Here is a 19,974-nt window from a genome sequence, read left to right on the forward strand (position 1 = left end):
GGAGCAAGGGTCTGTCCATATAAACGTCCCTCGTCGGAATGTCGGACTTCAAAGTGGCGGCAGGATTCCCCCGAGGGAAAGGGCTTAGGGAAGTTTGCAAGTGCGTGTCTAAAAGTGGAACGCAGCATAGAAGGGATAAAGCTACGGCCACTGGGCATGTGCACGTCAATATTGCGTCCTTTAGTTGAATGTTTGAGTAGGATGAATGAGTAGGTAGGGTTGGGGTAGGTATTAAAAAAAACAGTAGCAAATTAGTTTATTGTTATTTTATCATGAGATTTTGCTTCACTTCCAACCATTGCTGTCCACCTTCTAGCCACAACTCCTCTTCTCTGTTTTTAGTGTATTTCTGTGGCAGAATCACAGCGCCACACACTGGCCTGGCATGTATAGCCTACTACATCGTCTTTCAGTGGTTTCATGTGGACGTGGATCATTCTTGAGACAAGGGGGGGAAAAAGATCGGATAGGGAAAGCTCTGGCTTCGTGTGGAAGTGGTCTGACATTATCAAGATGAATATATTAAGTTCTTGTCATATTTTTTTTAACTATTTTCTGAACTATAACGAATAAGCTGTGATAATGTGAGTGTCTGAATAAATTTTGGTTTGACTGTATAGAACATCAAAAGATGAGGCCTTGTAAATGGTATGTCAGCAAAAGTATATCATTTGTTTTCAACATTAAAATAATCATTGAATCATCATATTAGAGTAATTTCTGAAGGATCATGTGAAGTTGAAGACTACAATGCTGAAAATTCAGCTTTCATCACAGGAAAAAATTACATTTTAATAAAAAAGTTATTTTAAATGGTAATATTTCACTGTTTTACTGTGTTTTTGTTTCAATTAATGCAGCGTCGGTGAGCATAAAATACCTTTAATAATCCGTATTGACCCCAAATGTTTGAATTATCCAATGAAAATAAGATGATATCTATACAATAATGGGCCCCACTTTATATTAGGTGGCCTTAACTACTATGTACTTACATCAAAAAGTAAGTACAATGTACTTATAGTGTTCATACTATATTGCAAAGCACTTTTGCTGATTTTGAGGTGGGATATGGGCAGAGTTAGGTACGGGTGTGGTGGTATGGGTCAGTTTAAGGTTAGGGTTAGGTGGAAGGGAAGTGCCAACTGTGTAATTACAAATGTAACTACAGAAATGTATTACAGATGTATTTACATGCAGGTAATTTTGAAAATGTAAGTACAATGTAAAAACATGTATGTACACAATAAGTGCATTGTATCAAATGATTAATTACAATGTTAGTACATAGTAGTTAAGGACACCTAATATAAAGTGGGTCCCAATAATGCTTTTTTGCTGCGTGATACCATAAATATTCTCAAAAAGGCAAAAAATATTGTCAATATTGACTCAACTGTGTCCCACATGCTGACAGGTAAACACACTATTACAAAAAAGGTACAGAAGGATGTGGGCTGAATGTGTGATTATTATGATAAAATTATTAAAAATAATTTGTAAGAAATACCCTCTGCTAGAAATGTACACTGAAACCAGCACTGCTATCTTGCAAGGCACATTCATTTTATATAAATACAATATTTTAAACATTTGTATTTACCAACTACATGGACACAAATGATGAAAAGACAGCAAAATTTTGCATATTTGTACTTTTACTTCTATTCCAGAATGCATATATGGGATATTTTTCCACAGACAGTGAAATAAATTAAGTGCATGTTTAGCCAGGGAGTGCTTGTGAATCGCTCATGCTTTGAGGAGAGCCACAGGGAACATTCTTGACAGTGATTAAAGCTCAGGGAAGCATGTGGTCCGCTATTGAACTGGATATGCAGATCCATTAGAGAACAGACAGTACATACTGACGTAACAGGACAGCTCAGGTTCCACTAAATCTGTGCACACTCAAGTGATCATCTTAGGTGAGCAGATTAAGCGTTAATCCCATGTTTGGTTTACATACTTGACGTTCTTCCAAGCATTTGGCAGTGTTCAAGAGTTAAGAAGAGATGTTTATGGGTTTAAGACACGATGACATGATATCTCGTGGAATGTGTCGTCTTGTTTAAGAATGAGAATCGGAACGGGTTTCCTTCTCGCCTGTTTCCTTCTTGAAGACATTGACATGCAATTACTCACACCTACTTCTACAGATGCTCACAATGGGGAATGTACTGTATCTATAGAGTAAGTTGTGGTTGATCTATTGAGTGTGTGACAGCGCCCCAGCACCTTGACCATATCCGAAGCCTTTCGGTCCAAAGCTTTTGGCATAGCAACCTGTGTGGAGCACAAGATGAGAAGTTTAATATGACACCATTATGGAGAAAACGTGGTGTTGGTCATGCAAATCTCACTACCATGATTCTAGGTGCTTCAATTATCATCTTTATGGACAATAAATGGCTTTCCTGAGGTAAACGTAACATTACGCAACACTTGTTTACATGCGGTTTTATATTAATAATCCACGTTTGAAACACTGACTGAGCGATTACATGAGACATTATACATTTCGGTAGGTTGTACTTATCACTCAACATACCGGTCGGATGTCGGATGGTTGTTTTTTTTGTGCTGAAACTAGTGCTGAAGAGAAAGAGATGATCAATTTAAATGCGTGCTGCAGTTTGGCCTGAACTGAGGCGGCTACAGCAACATTCAACATGCCAAAAGAGCATCTAATTATGTGATAAAAATGACTTTGGCTGTGTCCAAAATCGCTGCCTACACCCTTAAATAGGGCATTATTTGAAGGGACAGCAATTTGTAGTGTTGTCCAAACCCATAGTAGACGTTATTGAGTGCACTCACTCAATCTCACAATGCACCGACGAGTTTACAACTAAAGTCCCTTTAAGACAAGTCCTTTCACTCGGCGGCCATCTTTGAAACGCCTCTCGAGACAAGTGCAGCTCCTTTCTCTTTGATTGTGGAAACATTAGATTGTCTAAAACTGTTGAATGAAAATTGTTAAATGCAATCGGACCAACTTTCTCATCAATTTTGTTTCTAAATGCTTGAATCCTGACAATAACACTGCATTTTTCTCTGCTGAAAATACCTCGCTGTGAGCGCTTGAGACTCTTTCCTTGCTATGAAGCAGAATATCCGCAGAAGTGTTACTAGTATCTCACTTCACAGACAGTTTGTTCCTTTATTGATTCTATTTAAAAATGGTGATACAATGTATATTATTTGCTCTGGCCCTTGTTTTAAATGATTTTCTTCCGTTATTATGCTGCTTGTTTTCATCTGTTGACGTTGTACAAGCAGAATGCGCCGGTTGGTCGGTGTTGTATTTGTCCCGCCCCTCCTCCACTGTGATTGGACGGCTGGGTAAAAACTGACAGTGATGAGCGCTGAGTTTTCCTTAAAGTTGAACATTCTTCAACTCTCGGTGACCGGTAAAAAACAAGTTCTCAGTGATTTTGTGTGAAATAAACACCCAGTGCCACGATACACTCATGGCGTTCTAAAAACATGACGCTTCAGCCACATTAAAAAACGCTTTGGTGGACACACGGCCTAAGTGCGCGTCTCAGAACGCTGCCTGTTTCTATAGCAACCGGAGCTTCTGGGAGCTGCAGTGACACGATGACTTTACTAATCAACGATTGGCTCTTTGATTAAGAGGGCGGGGCTTATTTGCCATATTGCACTCTCTCCCATTCATAAGTAATCAGTGCGCTCCGTCTTCCTTTATATAAAGTCTTTGGTAGAACTGATGTACGCTCAACAGCTAGAGAATAGTGCTGGTACAGTGTAATATCACACCAAGCCTGCAGTCTCCCTCTCATTTACTGAAGCTTTCGCACCTCGAGCGCCCCCCCGGTGACCGGTCCCAGTATAGCCGCCCCTCTGTGTTTTCTAATGGACTCGAGGCAAACTAAATAATAAAATTACACGTCAAATATTTTTTCCCCAAAGTTAGTTTATGTCACTGAAGGCAGTTATCATCACGATGATTTCATTTCAGGTGTTTGTTTTAAAAATAAGTTTAGTTTGAGTTAGTTATTTGATGCTATAAAAACGGGGGGGGGGGGGGGGGGGGGGGGGACGCCTTGATTGACAGCTGAGACTGACGTCTTCTCTGAGTGAAGTTGCCACTGAGGCACTAACTGACTTTTTTCGAAATTTAATTTCTACATTTCCATAACTGTTTATTTCACACCAACATTATTAATTGTTCTGCATCTGCGAGAGTGTGGACGGGCTTTTGATATCGCAGCTGTACTTCCTGCTCTACTTCCTGCGCTCTACTGCGCAACTCCGGTCCCGAAATCGCTACTGCGCAGACTCGCTCCCAAGATGTCAGCGCCGTGCAGGCCGCCTGAAAGCTTCAAAACTGCCAAGCGGAAACGGATGATGTCGAGTCGTCCATATTTTTTTACGGTCTATGTATCACACAGGTATTCATTTTTAATTGATTATTAAATTGTTTAAGGTTTACACATGCATTACACATGGCAAGAACCCCTCAAAAGAGAAAGGATAACATTGGATACTCTGCCTTTGCAGTAGATTTCTCCATCCTTGTCAGCTAAAGTTGTGGATTCCAGTCCCTTTCCGCACTTTGCACATCGGAAACAACCCCTGTGCCACGCCTGCAGAGGAAGGAAGAAGACAGCCGCTCGATGAAGACCATGTCCAAAGCTTACACAACCATACATGGTGGCTTATTTCATTTTGGTGTACCACCACTGCATTTCCTCTCGTGGTTTCTGCTTTCGACTTACATTTCCTGCCCCTATGACTTTTTCGGCCGCGTAGACGGCCTTGCTACACCGTGGACAAACATCAGAGCTGCCAAACTTTTGAGCAAACTTGGATGTGTTGGGGTTATTGGTTGGCCGATGCTCTTGAGGCCTGCAATAAAGAGACACGAGACAAGTGTCAGATGATGAACACAGTTTGGCTTCATGCAAACTCATCATCCTTTCATCCTGTACCTGTAACAAATTCTTCCCTCGCGGGTCAAAATAAACCGGATACCTATATTTTATTTATTTTGGGGTCCAGAAAGCTTATTTAATTTTAATAATAGTTTTTTTCAGATTTTTCAAAGGAATTTTTTTTTTTTACCTCTAAATACAAAATAACCTTATTATATGCAAAAACGTGTTAAAACCCCTCAAAAGTCTCACATTGGAGGTCTCTGCTGAACCTGTTATGGAAAAAATAAATAAATATAATAACGCGATATTTCATGACTCTTGCCACAAGATGGCCTGAGCTTAAAGAGCAAATGAACTGTTCCCCTGGGTCCTAAAGTTAGTTCTTTAGTTTTTTTCTTTTTTATTTATTTAAAAAATTTCTTTACTTATTTATCTAAGTTTTATTTTTATTTTTTTATTATTTCAAAAGTTGCAGATATTTTGTGTTGTAAATGTGTTCAAATCTAACCACTTCACATCTGGATGTATTTATGATTGATTTACATTTTTTTTATTTTTATGAAAACAATTTTTATTTTTTAAGAAAACAAACATTGTCCCAGTTATACAACCCGTTCTTTTTAATGGGAATTCCTAGGTGTGTGTGTGTGTGTGTGTGTGTGTGTGTGTGTGTGTGTGTGTGTGTGTGTGTGTGTGTGTGTGTGTGTGTGTGTGTACGCATGTGAATGTGATCTGCATTGGGGATGTTTTATAGTCTCATGCCTTTATTTGTGTGTGTCTGTTCTGGATTGTGCCTCTCATTCCATTCATTCCTATGGGGGTCAGGATTTGTTACTGTTTTCATTACAATCACCACTTGTACACTCAGTTTAAAAAAAAGAACAGAAAAAAAGTAAATGAGTTTCGGTATGAAAAAACCCAGGAGAGGATGAGTAGTTGCACACAAAAAAATAATTCTGTGATCTCTATAACACATTCCAAATCTGTCGGGCCTTTCTCATGTGGAACACAAATGAAGAAGTTTTGAACAATGTTCATGCTGCTCTTTTCCACACAATGAAAGTGGATGGGGACCAAAAGCTTTTGAGCTCTAAAAAGGGCATAAAGCCATGAAGATATTATGAGTGTAATATTGTGTCTTTCCAGCTTGTGTGCTACATTCTAAATGATTGAATGAGCAACTTGGATGCTATAAATGTAATGCATTTATAGCAGAACATCCAAAACATATTGGTTGCTTTGCTTTATATGTCAGTCAGACAATCAGTCAGACACTTCCATATACTGTAAATTGAGCGGTTCTTGGCCAGAATAAGATAAAGTGTACATTCTGAATAAAATATGGAGTGATATTTAAGAATCAAAATGTGAAGCAAGTGCATTCTTACTCCTCGGCTTTAATGCCCAGCGATTCTCCTTTGTCCATGCTCAGAGTCCCTGCACCAGCGCCGTAGCCGTAGCCTTTGGGTCCATATTTTTTGCCGTAACAGGCCTTGCAGTAGATCTCATTCTCATGGACGGCCACTGTAGTGCTGTCGAGATTTTTCCTGCACACCACTGAGATGAGACGGATGAGTGAATTTGACAAGACACACAGATAAAAGTGTTCTACAGTGACCTTCAGCTTCAAGAACAACAGCAACTCTCTGAAGTGTGTCAAGCAGGAGGACATCATAATGTATGATCGTTAGAAAGATGTACTGCATATTATTTAGTTGAGAAACTATGATCATATGTTTTATATTAGAAAATTATTGTGCTTTCTTCTGAAATATTGATATAAAATAGATATTACTGTCCTGGTTTTGTGAATTTTTCAATCCTAAAGCCTGGTCTCGTAGGAAAACCACAGTAGGGCTCCCATGTTTGAGTTTACTATTAAAGAGGCTTTGGTTTTCTTTTTCTGCAGACGGTCTGTCTGGAATGCAGAGGCCTTTGCGGGCCCAATGTAGGGTGATATTATAGATCATAAAGTGGTTTATCAAGACAAACAGAAGAGGGCGCCAGAGAACAGCCTTTACTTCCCATAGTAGTCTGAAACTGTTAGAAAAAGACTCTTACCACCTGCCTGATTGGACATTGTCCATCATAAACATTATCCAGAATTAAAAGTAGTTTCTCCCAAATCATAGAAAAGTACAATATATGCTTTAAATGTAAATAATAATGAACTGTGAAGTAATTAATTTAGCTAGATATTAGTTTGATAGTTCATCCAAAAATACAAATTCTGTCATTAATTCCTCACCCAAAAAGTTGAATAAAGTCGCTATTATTATTAATTTTACACAAAAACTATTCTCGTGGCTTCATTAAATGATTGTAGAGCCGCTGTAGTGAGATGGGCTTTGTAACGCCGTCTTTAGTGCCTTTATGGGTCTTGAGAGAGGAAATGACATTGGTGTCAATGAAAGCCTTTCTGAGTCATCGGATTTCAACCAAAATGTCTTAGTTTGTGTTCAGAAGATGAATGGAGGTCTTGTCACTAACCCTTTAATTACTCTCCCTCATGTTGTTCCAGATCAAACATGAACTTCCACTCATCTTCGGAACACAAATTATTATTTTTTTGTGGATGAAATTGAGAGATTTCAGTTCCTATTTCAGTTCCTCCATTGACCCAACTACCACTTTCACGATCTTTATTTGTGTTCTGAACATGAACAGAAGTTTTACTGGTTTGGAATGATATGATGGTTTCTAGAAACAGCTGTGTTGAGTAATTATATGAGTATAAATATGAGTAATTAATGACTGAATTTTTATTTTTGGGTGATCTAACCCTTTTATTCTTCATTCTACCGTGCAAAGATTAAAAGCAACAAGACATTGGCCCTCATTTATCAAAAGTGCGTACACCAAATTTCCAACACCACGGTGACTTTGAGATTTATCAATATGGACGTTGGCATACGGCATGCTCAAATCCTACGCCAGCTCAGGTGGTATACTATGTGGACGTATGGCTCAAGTTGTGACACTGGGCATAGGGAAAAAAGAGGAGGACTTACTGCACAGGAAGCAGGATCGGTGGAAGCTCCGTCCCTCACACTGCACTTCCTCTGCAAAGTACACTGTTTTCTGGCAGCAGCCACATTTGTTTCCACCCCCAAGAGGCATCCTGAAACACACACACACAGACACACACACACACACACACACACACACACACACACACACACACACACACACACACACACACACACACACACACACAGTTAGCTCACAGCTTGTCCTGAAATCACCTACTTCCTCATGGTTCCCACAGTAAAAACAACACAGAGTTGTAAATGCGTTTGGCATTGAGACTATCAAACATCCTGACAGCAATCAATAGTGTGTTGTCAAAAAAATAAAAATAAATTATATATTATAATTTTATATGTGCAAGTCTCAGGACCAAAACTTGTACAGCCTGCCTGCCAATGGAGGTCAATGTATTTTCATGCGCGCACCTGCTCGCGCAGACAGCGCGTCATCAGCGCGTGTGGCCTGACAGCCACCGAGCGCCAAAAAAAAACAAAAGCCGCCTTTCATAGTTCCTCCTGAACCTAAACGAGTTCCTGCTGCGTTTATGACAGCGTGAACGCCGCATGAACTCGTAAACGCAATCATGAGATGGCAACCCGTTCTACCCGGAGCTGTTCACGTCCTCTCAGACTCTTATCATATTTTCGCGTTTGCGTCAACACGATCAACGCGAAAAAATGTATCTTCGGCAGTCAGGTGGCACAACCAACCAACTTAGAGCTCTGTAAATTGTTTAGGTTTATTACTATTTGTAATGTTATGGGCTTAGATTGACGCATGATGTATGCTAATTTAAAGGCCCCCTGAAATCAAAATGTAAGTTTTTTTTTTTTTTTTTTTATCTTTTAGGCAAGGCAAGTCTATTTGTATAGCACATTTCATACCCAATGGCAATTCAAAGTGCTTTACATAGAAATTAATTAAAATAGTGGTAACATATGCATGAGAAAAAATAATACCATGTGGATGAATAAAAAAATAAAAACAAGCATTGTTAAAACAGTTGTAAAGATAATAACAATACAAAACAAATATAATAATAATAATAATAATAATAATAATAATAATAATAATAATAATAATAATAATAATAATAATAAAAGATAAGAACAAAGCTAAACTAAAACAATTATAAAAAGAATAAAGAGATAAGATAGGGTGCGATCAGTCGGACGTACAGTGCCCAGAGCTCATTCAGTAAATGCACAGATAAACAGATGTGTTTTGAGTCTGGATTTGAATGTGGCTACTGTTGGAGCACATCTGATCTGTTCAGGAAGCCGGTTCCAGCTGCGGCTGGCATAATAGCCAAAGGCAGACTCTCCTTGCTTTGAGTGAACTCTTGGTATTTCTAACTGACTTGATCCTGCTGATCTGAGTGATCTGTTGGGTTTGTATTTAATCAGCATATCTGCGATGTATTGAGGTCCTAGGTCATTGAGTGATTTATAAACAAGTAATAGTTCTTTAAAATCGATCCTAAATGTAACTGGAAGCCAGTGTAAAGACCTGAGGACTGGTGTGATATGGTCATATTTTCTGGTTTTGCTCAGAATCCTGGCAAATCTGTCGCAAGTGTTGTTTAGCAACTCTCAATACCCTTCTGAGCTGTAAAAGCCAAACTCTGGTCGGACCAATCACGTCGTGTATAGAGTCGGCGGGCGGGGCCATAATGACGACGGCCGAGTTGCGTTTGCGTGCTTCTAGTAAACACAGAAACTGGTGAACGGCGTTCTTTCGAATCAGCTTTGACCACGACTCTGCAAGACTTGGAGTTAAGCTTTTCTCTGAGAAAAGAACAAAGAACGGCACTGAAGTCATTCTTAAGAAGGGAAGATGTGTTCGCCGACGAAGACGAGTTTAGCCGACCGGATACAGCGAATGTTTAATCTTTCAACTAGCTCCGCTTCACGTTGCTCTGGTTGTTTGAACGAGTTTGAAAGACAACCGTTTATCCGCCCCTCGGATTTAGCTGTCGATGGAGAGTTTCCAGACCAAACATCTTGATGTGGGTCTGGCTTGTCAGGCTAGGAAAAAAAATGTAATACAGTGAAATATTATTCTGATGTAAATCAGCTGTTCTCTATTTGAATATAAAGTGCAATTTATTCCTGTGATCAAAGCTGCATTTATCATCATTACTCCAGTCTTCAGTGTCACATGATCCTCATTCTCATATGACGATTGGATGCTCAAGAAACATATATGATTATTATCATTGTTGAAAATACTAGTATAGCTGCTAATGGTGCTGCTTCATTTTTGCGGAAACCACCATACCATTCAAACATTTGTGGTAAAATTTAAAAAGAGAGAAATTAATACTTTTGTTGATCAGACATGCATTAAATTGATCACAAGTGATATTTTTAATATTACAAAAGATAATAATTTATTTAATAAATGCAAATAAATGCTGTCTATTGAAATTTCTATTAATCAAAGAATCCTGAAAAATAAAATGTATCATGGTTTCCACAACGTTTTTAAGCAGCACAACATGTTTTCAACACAGATAATAATCATAAATGTTTCTTGATTATAAAATCCTCATATGAGAATGATTAGTGAAGGATCATGTGACACTGGAGACTGGAGTAATGATAATAAATTTAGATTTGATCACAGGAATAAATTACACTTTATATTCACATAGAAAAAAGCTGTTTTAATTTGTAATGATATTTCACAATATTACCTTTTTAACTGTATTTTTTATTAAATAAATGCAGCCTTGGTGAGCAGAAGATACTAAACATTCTGTATTATTCATATATGATACAGGCCTACTTTATTGTCAGTAAATAGCCTACATTAAGATGGCTTGAAAAACACAAATGAAGCATATATTGGTCGCAATTGTATGATTGTCGTCGTCACGTTTCAGCTCATAACGATTGTTTTCCTCCAGCTGCAGCTCCAGCGTGACTACGAATCCACTTTTGGACTTTCTGTGAGAGCGCCCTCCTCATATTTAGATACGAATAAAATGACAGGTTTGCATAGATAATTTTTTGTCTCTGAATTTAAATCTTGATGTATTCACATTGGTTGTAAATACACTTGCCCGTGACCTCAAGAAGCGCGCTATCAATCGAGGTTAGAGAAAGCTGTTTTTAGCGTCCCAGTTAACTTGCCCGCCCCGTAACGCCGTCAGCTCATTTAGGACGTTAAATGTAATCTGACTCCTGCAGCGTTAGTGCTGTGACACTCGCGCGGTGACTCACTCATTACATTGAAAAGACACTTTCAGTAATTGATTGTAGTGTCTGTTCTCCAACTCAGTCACAGTAATCCAGTAGCGGTGGCTTTGGGAGTGGCCTCACAGGGCAGCGAAGCATTCTGGGAATTGTAGTCTTTAATCCCCATGAGACAAAAATACATTTTCTGTCTTTTCTCAGTCTAGAAGGCACCAAATTCAAAAATAATTTCACATTTCTACTACATTGATGACCCAGTTTAAATACAGATTCATATTCCCAGCGCTGAAGTACCCCTTTAAAGCTCCACTGTGTGATATTTTCCCCCATCTAGCGGTGTAAAGGTATATGACCATCCAGTGAATAATGGTTTCTGTTCCTCTCAATTCTGATTTCGTTTTAACTCCTACGGTGGCCGATTTAGTCCAAGATTAACATGGCAATCCCCCTCTTCACATTCGACACGGTGCCATTGAGTGTTAAAACGTGAAAGGCGAAGCTTGAATTAATGGGTATGTCCCTCTTTGGCTAATGTACTTTCAAGATGGAGGGGCAACATGGCGACCGGCATTCGAACCCCTCACCCGTATGTATTTTCAATGGCATATTATAAACTTACGAGAATACTTTATTACTCGAAAGAAGTAAATATACATTAATGAGCACATATATTTTTGAAAGAACTAATTGTTTTTAACTAAGAATAAACTAAAAGAGTTACACAGTGTAGCTTTAAAGGTCCCATTCTTTGCGATTCCATCTTTCAAACTTTAGTTAGTGTGTAATGTTGCTGTTGGAGCATAAATAATACCTGCAAAATTATAAAGCTCGAAGTTCAATGCCAAGCGAGATATTTTATTTAACAGAAGTTCCCTTTAAAAGCCTGCAGCGAACGGCCGGTTTGGACTACACTCCTGCACTTCCTGCTTTAATGACGTCACTAAAACCGTCTGTTGACGAACCCTCCGCCCACAAGAACACGCAAATTCGGGGGCGTTGTCCTTTTGCTCTCGCAGGTCGAGAATAGGAAGCGTTGTTTTTGTAGAGTGTGTTTGTCGCCATGCCATTGAAACGCTGTTATTTTCATCCCGGAGTCAAATCACCTTTGTTTGGCCTTCCCACGGACGATGTACGTAGAGATCAATGAATCTATCTGCAGCACATTTTGCTGAGGACTGCTTCCTCAATCTCAATCAGTTTAATGCCGGATTCGCAGAAAGATTATTCTTAAAAGATGACACAGTTCCCTCTTTGTCTGGAGAAGGCGTTGGTTATGGACCACAACCGGTAAGTGTATTTTATTATTTAAGTCGGTCCGTTTAACAGTTTATGTAACTCATGACACAAAGTGCAACGCTGTTTAGCTTTGTTAACTAACATTAGATGGTAATTGAAACTAATCTGAAAAACTTAGTATATAAAAGTGTAGTAATTCATTCAGACACCATCGATTGTTGGTGTTTGTTATGATCAGTTTAAACTCCTGAATAGACAGCTTACCATTCTGAAACATCCAGCAAAAGTCATTTCTGAGCAGGTTGTAATCGATCCTCTTCGGTTCTGATTCCGACTCAAATTGATAAGGCAATATAGACATTTTTGCAATAACATTGCGCGTATGGTATCTACACGTTATGATAAGAGGCGGGACCTTTCAGGGCAACGTGCTAAGCTGCTGTCCAATCACAGCGCAGGAAGCGCTGGCCTAATCAGAACTCGTTACGTATTTTTGAAGGAGGGACTTCATAGTACAAGGAAATCATCAGGCCGTTTTTAGGACAAAGGAAACAGCGGTATACAGATAAGTAAACTGTGTGAAAAATACTGTTTTTTTTTTACACGCGAAACATGAACTCATGTTATATTGCACACTGTAAACATAATCAAAGCTTCGAAAACACGTGAAGAACGGGACCTTTAAGCAACGGTGCAAAATAACTGCTGATGTGGTAAATTTTGAACTGGTTCATTGAAACGAATTGTTCGAAAGAACCTTTTGCAGACATTAAATGGACTTCCAATCATTATTAGTGAGCGAGAGACAAATGAATGATAAACGGAAGAACTAAAAAGCTCTTTAAGAAGAGTCGAGTCCCCTCGACGATCGACTCTCGGTTCTCAATACTTTGGAATCGAGGAATCGGTTCTTTTTGGGATCGATTCCCAGCCCTAGAGATGGCATTTATGACGTCACTAGAAGGGAATTCTTACATTCAAATAAAGCCATATGTGAACGCATATCACTGATTATTATCCTACCTTTCATTCACCTAGGTTAATTGTGTTTATTGCCACCGCATTTCGCACCAAAAAACTCCATAAGTTTAAATGGTAAAATGGTTATGTTGCCTACAACGGTATGTTTTGAGCGCTGCTTGGTCTACGATAACAGAGGCTGATGTGATGGTTCTTTCTAATATGCATCAGAAAACTTTAACTCGATTTTTCCCAAATTGACTGCTAACTCAGTCAATGAGTTCAGTCGTTTTGTGTTCGATTCAAACAAATCACACATCATGAAAATGACAATAACTAGTTTTTGAAAATGTGCTCACTGCGACTCATTTTGCCAGCATGGGTCACATGTATGTATTTATAGTTATATAGGTCTTTAGCATAGAAAAAATAATAACCTTGCATAAAAGTGGTCAAACCACAAGAGAAATGACACGGCCAAAAAGGCATTGAGATTAGTAAAGTATGCATATTTGAAATCTGAAACAGGGCGGTTCTGCTATAAAAGCACATTGTGAACTTTCAAAAGCACATACTTGTGACTCCAGAGTACAGCTTGAACTTCACTGCTTGGCAAGATTATGTGCTGCTTTTTCAAAGCATTTTCTAACTCAAAATCATAAATATTCATTTACTTCACATCTGCACCCACAACTGCCCACATAGCCTACATCTTTCATACATCAAGTAACTATAGAAATATGTTTGACCGCACTGGACACTGAGGAGTGCATTTAGGGTATCTTCTAGTAAAAAAGCAGATTGGTATCGATTTAAGTGTAAATACGCAGCAGTCGTAACTTTTGTTCAGAGTCTGCATTGAGACACAAAACGATACTTGTGTCATGCTGCCATATACTGTACCTATAATTTTGACAATGAGTCATGTTCGTCTGATCTGTTCGTCTGAAATGTCTCATTGACTTTGTCCATAAAAGGCCTTGTTGGTTGTATTCGAGACATTCCTGCATAGTTCTGATGTCTCCAGTCTAAACACTAACTCCGGCCTCCGACTCCAAACATGTCATGGATGTGAGGAAATGACACACAGTCACAAATGCAGATAACGTTCTCTAGTAATGGTACACATGGTGAGACCAAATGCTCTCTTATGCCCATTCCCTTCCTATTGCAAACGCATGCTCCTCTGGTGGTGCATCAGAAGGTCATTGAGAGTTTGATCGATAGGCTCATAGCCAGACTCGAGGACATACACTATTATGATAACACTGGGAAATTGTTTATAGGCAGGAGGCCTCAGTTGAATCGCATTAAATCTTCTTCACACTTCCTGTGATATCAGAATTCTCAGAGTTTTCCAGATGCCTACAATTTTATCCACTGTGCCACAGTTTAATTTCCATATGGGCAAAGCCAAGGTCATTATGTCTCCAAGCACGGCCACAAACCCAACAACCCAGACAGTCTAAACTCACTTTTCTTCCACAAACAGTAACCAAAGGAACAGAAGTATTTTACAAAAACACAACTATTGTAAGAATAGAGTCATAAGCGGAGGGTGAACTAATTCCAGGGTAAGGCTAAGGAGATGCACTTCCCCTTTAAAAACACATTAAAATAGATTTCCTTAAAATAGTTTCACTTATGTGTCACCGCAAAACCTACACATCCCAGCAAAAACGCTGCTGATAAGTTATTTGTTATTAAAGCGTCCATGTTCACAAACAAATTTTAACAGAGAAGCAAGCATGCTGTATTTGGGATTTGGCATGGTAGAAAGCATTTAAAGAGCGCTTCTTTTATAATAATCTCATCAAAAGTTCATCGCAATGAAGCTGACAGCACAATTCATCTCTTAATATTAGGCATCAAGTGAACATTTTGTCAAAGTTGACATGTTAGAAGCAGGAAAAATGGGCAAGCGTCAGGATTTGAGCGATTTGACAAGGGCCAAATTGTGATGGTTAGACGACTGGGTCAGAGCATCTCCAAAACTGCAGCTCTTGTGGGCTGTTCCCGGTCTGCAGTGGTCAGTCTCTATCAAAAGTGCTCCAAGGAAGGAACAGTGGAGAACCGGCCACAGGGTCATGGGCGGCCAAGGCTCATTGATGCACGTGAGGACGAAGGCTGGCCTGTGTTTTCCGATCAAACAGACGAGCTCCTGTAGCTCAAATTGCTCAAGACGATCCTAAACCAGCAGATATGGGCAGCTTTTTCCTCTAAAAACAATCAGAAGCAACTGCAGGCTGTGGTTAGAGTAAGAAAATGAAATGCTAGTCTAAAGTCCTCGGCCACAGGAAGCTAAGTCTTACCCAGCCTTATACATGCTCTGTCTATGACTAGGGCTGGAGGTCACCTGCTGTTTGTAACCAATTAAAAAATCTAAATCAGGTTAAATGTTGTTGTTCCCATGCATAAACCCTCACATTGTCTTCCAGTCATTTTAACCCAAAGAGGATTTTCCTTCTTCCAAAAACGCTAGTTAATGTTATCACATTGGACTAAAACTTGCTTACTTTGCTCACACAGGGCATAACAAGTTCCCCTCATGTTATAAATAATAATTTCTCACCTTGTTACACTCAAAAATGACTGCCCTAATTGGTTATCGTGTTGGATTCAATGTTTTTATTATCTACTTGGTTTCTTTCAGTTTGCACATGTTTTGTATTTCTTTTTTAAACTTTTTCAAGTTGCATAAGCTCAAATCAGTGAGGCCTACGATCAATGCGGTTACCAAATGATAACCTGTGCTAACTGAAAGAAAAAGTTTGACAAAAATATTGAATACCATATTTGGTGATACAATTGTATAATTTTCACGCAGTTTAAAAGAACCAAGTTTACCAAGAGCACCAAATTAGGTAGAGGTTTCAACAGCACAAGGGTTTTAGATGAAAGCTCAGTTAAAAGTCTAGGTCTTTTTTTTTGTGACTCTTCACAACATTCCTTCTCGGAAAGAATGATTTTTCGAGTACAGTTTTTCTAGAAAGCAAGACTAGACAAGTCACATTACTGATTCCAGATAAGAAAAGTTTGTTTGTAACTGTGAAAGAGAAGAATTTGACTTTTATAAAGTTGTTGCTTCAATGCCAAGAATTGTGTCAGCGCAACACAACCCAACACTCTTAATGTGTTGGAAAGAATTTAAAGAATTCCAGGAAACCAAAACCTCAAAAAGCCTCATGAGCTGCACACAAGTTTGCAGAGCAATTGCGCAAAAGAAGCGGAAAAAGCATGTAGGGGGGCAAAATGAGACACTGTGAAGAGCTTCTTACCTGAAGTGATCCTTGGTAGGTATGTGGATATGGACAGTAAGTCTACACTTAAAATCCAACAGACTGTGGGAATGAGAACAGCTTCTGTCCTAACACATGCAGCGGTGGAGGGTCTGTGTCAAACTTCAGCGCAGAAGCTCAGGGTGGGGCAGTGAGGGAAGTGAGTCTGAACTATGAGCTGTGGTGAGATGTTAAAGGAACAGCACTACCTCATGACCCTGCTTTGTGTTTGCTCTCTGACGCCCCCTCTGTGGCTCACAGATTATTCATCCAGACATATTCATCCATCCTGAACACGACCTCTTGCACACTGGTGCTCTGAGACTGGATGAAAATTTTTCATATGATGTCAAAAAAAAATATTTTATTTATGCATTTATTTTTTAATATACGTTTATTGTGGTTGCTCTTTCTGTCACAACTAGGTTGTAGAAAGCACAGGAAGAAGATCAGGTTCAGAAGTCTTTAATAATCCACACTAAAGATAATCCAATCTATGGGGGCAAAGCGAACTAAACACAACCGTAACATAGACGAGACCAGACAACTACAGAAAACAGTAACACAACAACATAAGAGACAGACAAGGTATCACACACAGCTGAGCAGAATGACATATCAAATTAACATCCAGGAAAACAAACTGAGCTAGGGGAGACAAACAAGTCCATGTGAGGAGTGTGTGTTTGTGTGTGACACTTTCATACCTCAGAAGACCTGAGACATTAAAGGGGACCTATTATTCTACTTTTTACAAGATTTCATATAGGGGAGAGTGGGGTAAAGTTTTTACAGTTTTTACTTCACGAGTTTGTGTGCCCATATAATCTTAGTGAAAGTGGTGAACAGATTTGGCTTGCTGTCTGCTATAGAGGGGCTCGGAGAGGATATTCTACCCGAGCTCCGATTGCCCCCCAATAACAGGCAAATTGAATGAATAAAATAATGAATGAATGAGTCATTTATATAGCGCTTTCATATGTACTACTGTACACCCAAAGCGCTTTACACTCGTGTCAGGGATCTCTCCTCAACCAACACCAATGTGGTGTACAAAAGGAGGAGCAGGGGAGGAGGAGGGATGCTTCAGGAACTAAAAAGGGGAAGAGGTAAGCTGCTGGTTTTATACCTTGGTATTAATTGAAAGATTAGATGGGCGTACTCCTCCCGAAATTACGTTTATTAACTTCACATTTGCTCTCCTCTAAGCGAGCTAAAATGATATATTAGTAAAATTGACACATTTCCCATTAATTCAGGATGTTTTCTAGCAATGGAAATTATCAGAATGTATTCAGGATGAAAGTCAGTGAAACTATAATAGTAAAAAAACAAAAAAAAAACAAAGTGGTCTTGTGTCTCACTTTACCCCAGCTTAGGGATAAATCGAGACAGACCAGAGAAGTAAAGGGGGTAAAGTGAACTAGCCTAGAAATCTAGATGCACCCTAGCGGCAGCAAATCTAATTTGCCGCGAGTGTCGTCTAGCAACTCTCAATACACTTCTGAGCTGTAAACGCCAAACTCTGGTCGGGCCAATCACATGGTGTATAGAGTCGATGGGCGGGGTTTAACATAATGGCTGAGTTGTGTTTGCGTGCTTCTAGTAAACACAGAAACTGGCGAACGGCGGTCTTTCGAATCAGCTCTGACCGCGACTCTGGTAGACTTGGAGTTAAGCTTTTCTCTGAGAAAAGAACAAAGAACGGCACTGAAGTCATTCTTAAAGGTCCTGTTCTTCACGATTTCATCTTTCAAACTTTAGTTAGTGTGTAATGTTGCTGTTAGAGCATAAATAATACCTGTAAAATTATAAAGCTCAAAGTTCAATGCCAAGCAAGATATTTTATTTAACAGAAGTTCCCTTTCAAAGCCTACAGCGAGCAGCCGGTTTGGACTAAACCGCTGAACTTCCTTCAGGAATGACGTCACTAGAACCGTTTGTTGACTAACCCTCCGCCCACAAGAACACGCAAAATATGGGGCGTGGTCTCGTCACTCTCCCACGTGGAGAAGAGCGCGCATTCAGCGCTTGCATCGCCTCTTTATGGTAAGAGGCGGGACTTTTCCGGGCAAAGTGCGCTAAGCTGCTGTCCAATCACAACACGGGAAGCGCTGGCCCAATCAGAACTTGTTACGTATTCCTGAAGGAGGGACTTCATAGTAAAAGGAAATCATCAGGCCGTTTTAGGACAAAGAAAACAGCGCTGTACAGATAAGTAAATTGTGTGAAAAATACTGTTTTTTTTACACGCGAAACATGAACTCATGTTATATTGCACACTGTAAACATAATCAAAGCTTCGAAAACACGCGAAGAACGGGACCTTTAAGAAGGGAAGATGTGTTATGAGTTTTGCCGACTGGATACGGCGAATTTTTAATCTATCAACGAGCTCTGCTTCACCTTCGTTGCTCTGGTTGGTTGTAGCTCGGCTCCAGTAGCTCAATCCAATTGCGTGCACGGCGGGCAGAGGGAGTTTGAAAGACAACCGTTTATCCGCCCCTCGGATTGAGCTGTCAATGATGAGTTTCCAGACCAAACATCTTGATGTGGGTCTGGCTTGTCAGGCTAAAAGTGAACCACTTATTTTATCCACTCTGAAACTACCATAACAACACATTTTTGTAACAGTTTGAATCCTGAGAGCTAGCTTGACAACCACACAACAGAATCATCGGGATTGGTCAATTAAGCAAAAAAATAAATAAAAATTAAACACTTGAAAGTAACTCTGAACAATAACAAAATCTACAACTAGCTACATCCTACTCTACATTCCAGCCCTGAAGGTTACAGAGAGAGATGAGGAGTTGCTCTCTCCATGTAGTTCCTCCAGGTCTTTTAGGTTGAGGCAGCCTCTTCACCACATCACTTATAGGAACATGTGCCCCAGGTTGTCTTCCTGGTGTATAGCCTTGGAATTATGGCTTTTCTACAATGGTTATGACATTAAAAATTAAACATATGTAATGTAATATTACATTAAAATATGTTTAAGACAAAACTTAACTTGTGCCTTATGTATTTTTGTGAAAAAACATGCTGACCACAACACTGTGAAGTCCACCCCTAGGGGAAATTGGAGGGGCTTAGAAACATAATGGTTATATGACCACAAATGTTAGTTAATGTGTTCATGAGCTCAAGGCTAGATTATTGTAATGCTCTACTGGGTGGTTGCCCTGCTCGCTTAATAAACAAACTCCAGCTGGTCCAAAACGCAGCAGCTCGAGATCTTACTAGAACCAGGAAGTACAATCGTATTAGTCCAGTTCTGTCCACACTGCACTGGCTCCCTATTAAACATCGCATACATTTTAAAATCTTGCTTATTACTTACAAAGCACTAAATGGTTTAGCTCC

The 19,974-nt window shown here is 39.4% G+C and overlaps 1 protein-coding gene across 1 annotated transcript; it reads right to left on the bottom strand.

Moving 5' to 3' along the window:
- Positions 1–1,562: 1,562 nt before the first annotated feature.
- Positions 1,563–16,776, bottom strand: csrp1a (cysteine and glycine-rich protein 1a). The gene is made up of 6 exons (XM_067446889.1): positions 16,609–16,776; positions 7,916–8,025; positions 6,293–6,461; positions 4,746–4,875; positions 4,520–4,613; positions 1,563–2,286 (listed from the first exon to the last, which is right to left on the bottom strand). Exons 2-6 carry the CDS (start codon positions 8,022–8,024, stop codon positions 2,210–2,212), a joined length of 579 nt encoding a protein of 192 aa, XP_067302990.1. The 5' UTR covers position 8,025; positions 16,609–16,776; the 3' UTR covers positions 1,563–2,209.
- Positions 16,777–19,974: the final 3,198 nt, after the last annotated feature.

The sequence above is a fragment of the Pseudorasbora parva genome, chromosome 6, assembly GCF_024679245.1.
Source record: "Pseudorasbora parva isolate DD20220531a chromosome 6, ASM2467924v1, whole genome shotgun sequence".
NCBI lineage: Eukaryota > Metazoa > Chordata > Actinopteri > Cypriniformes > Gobionidae > Pseudorasbora > Pseudorasbora parva.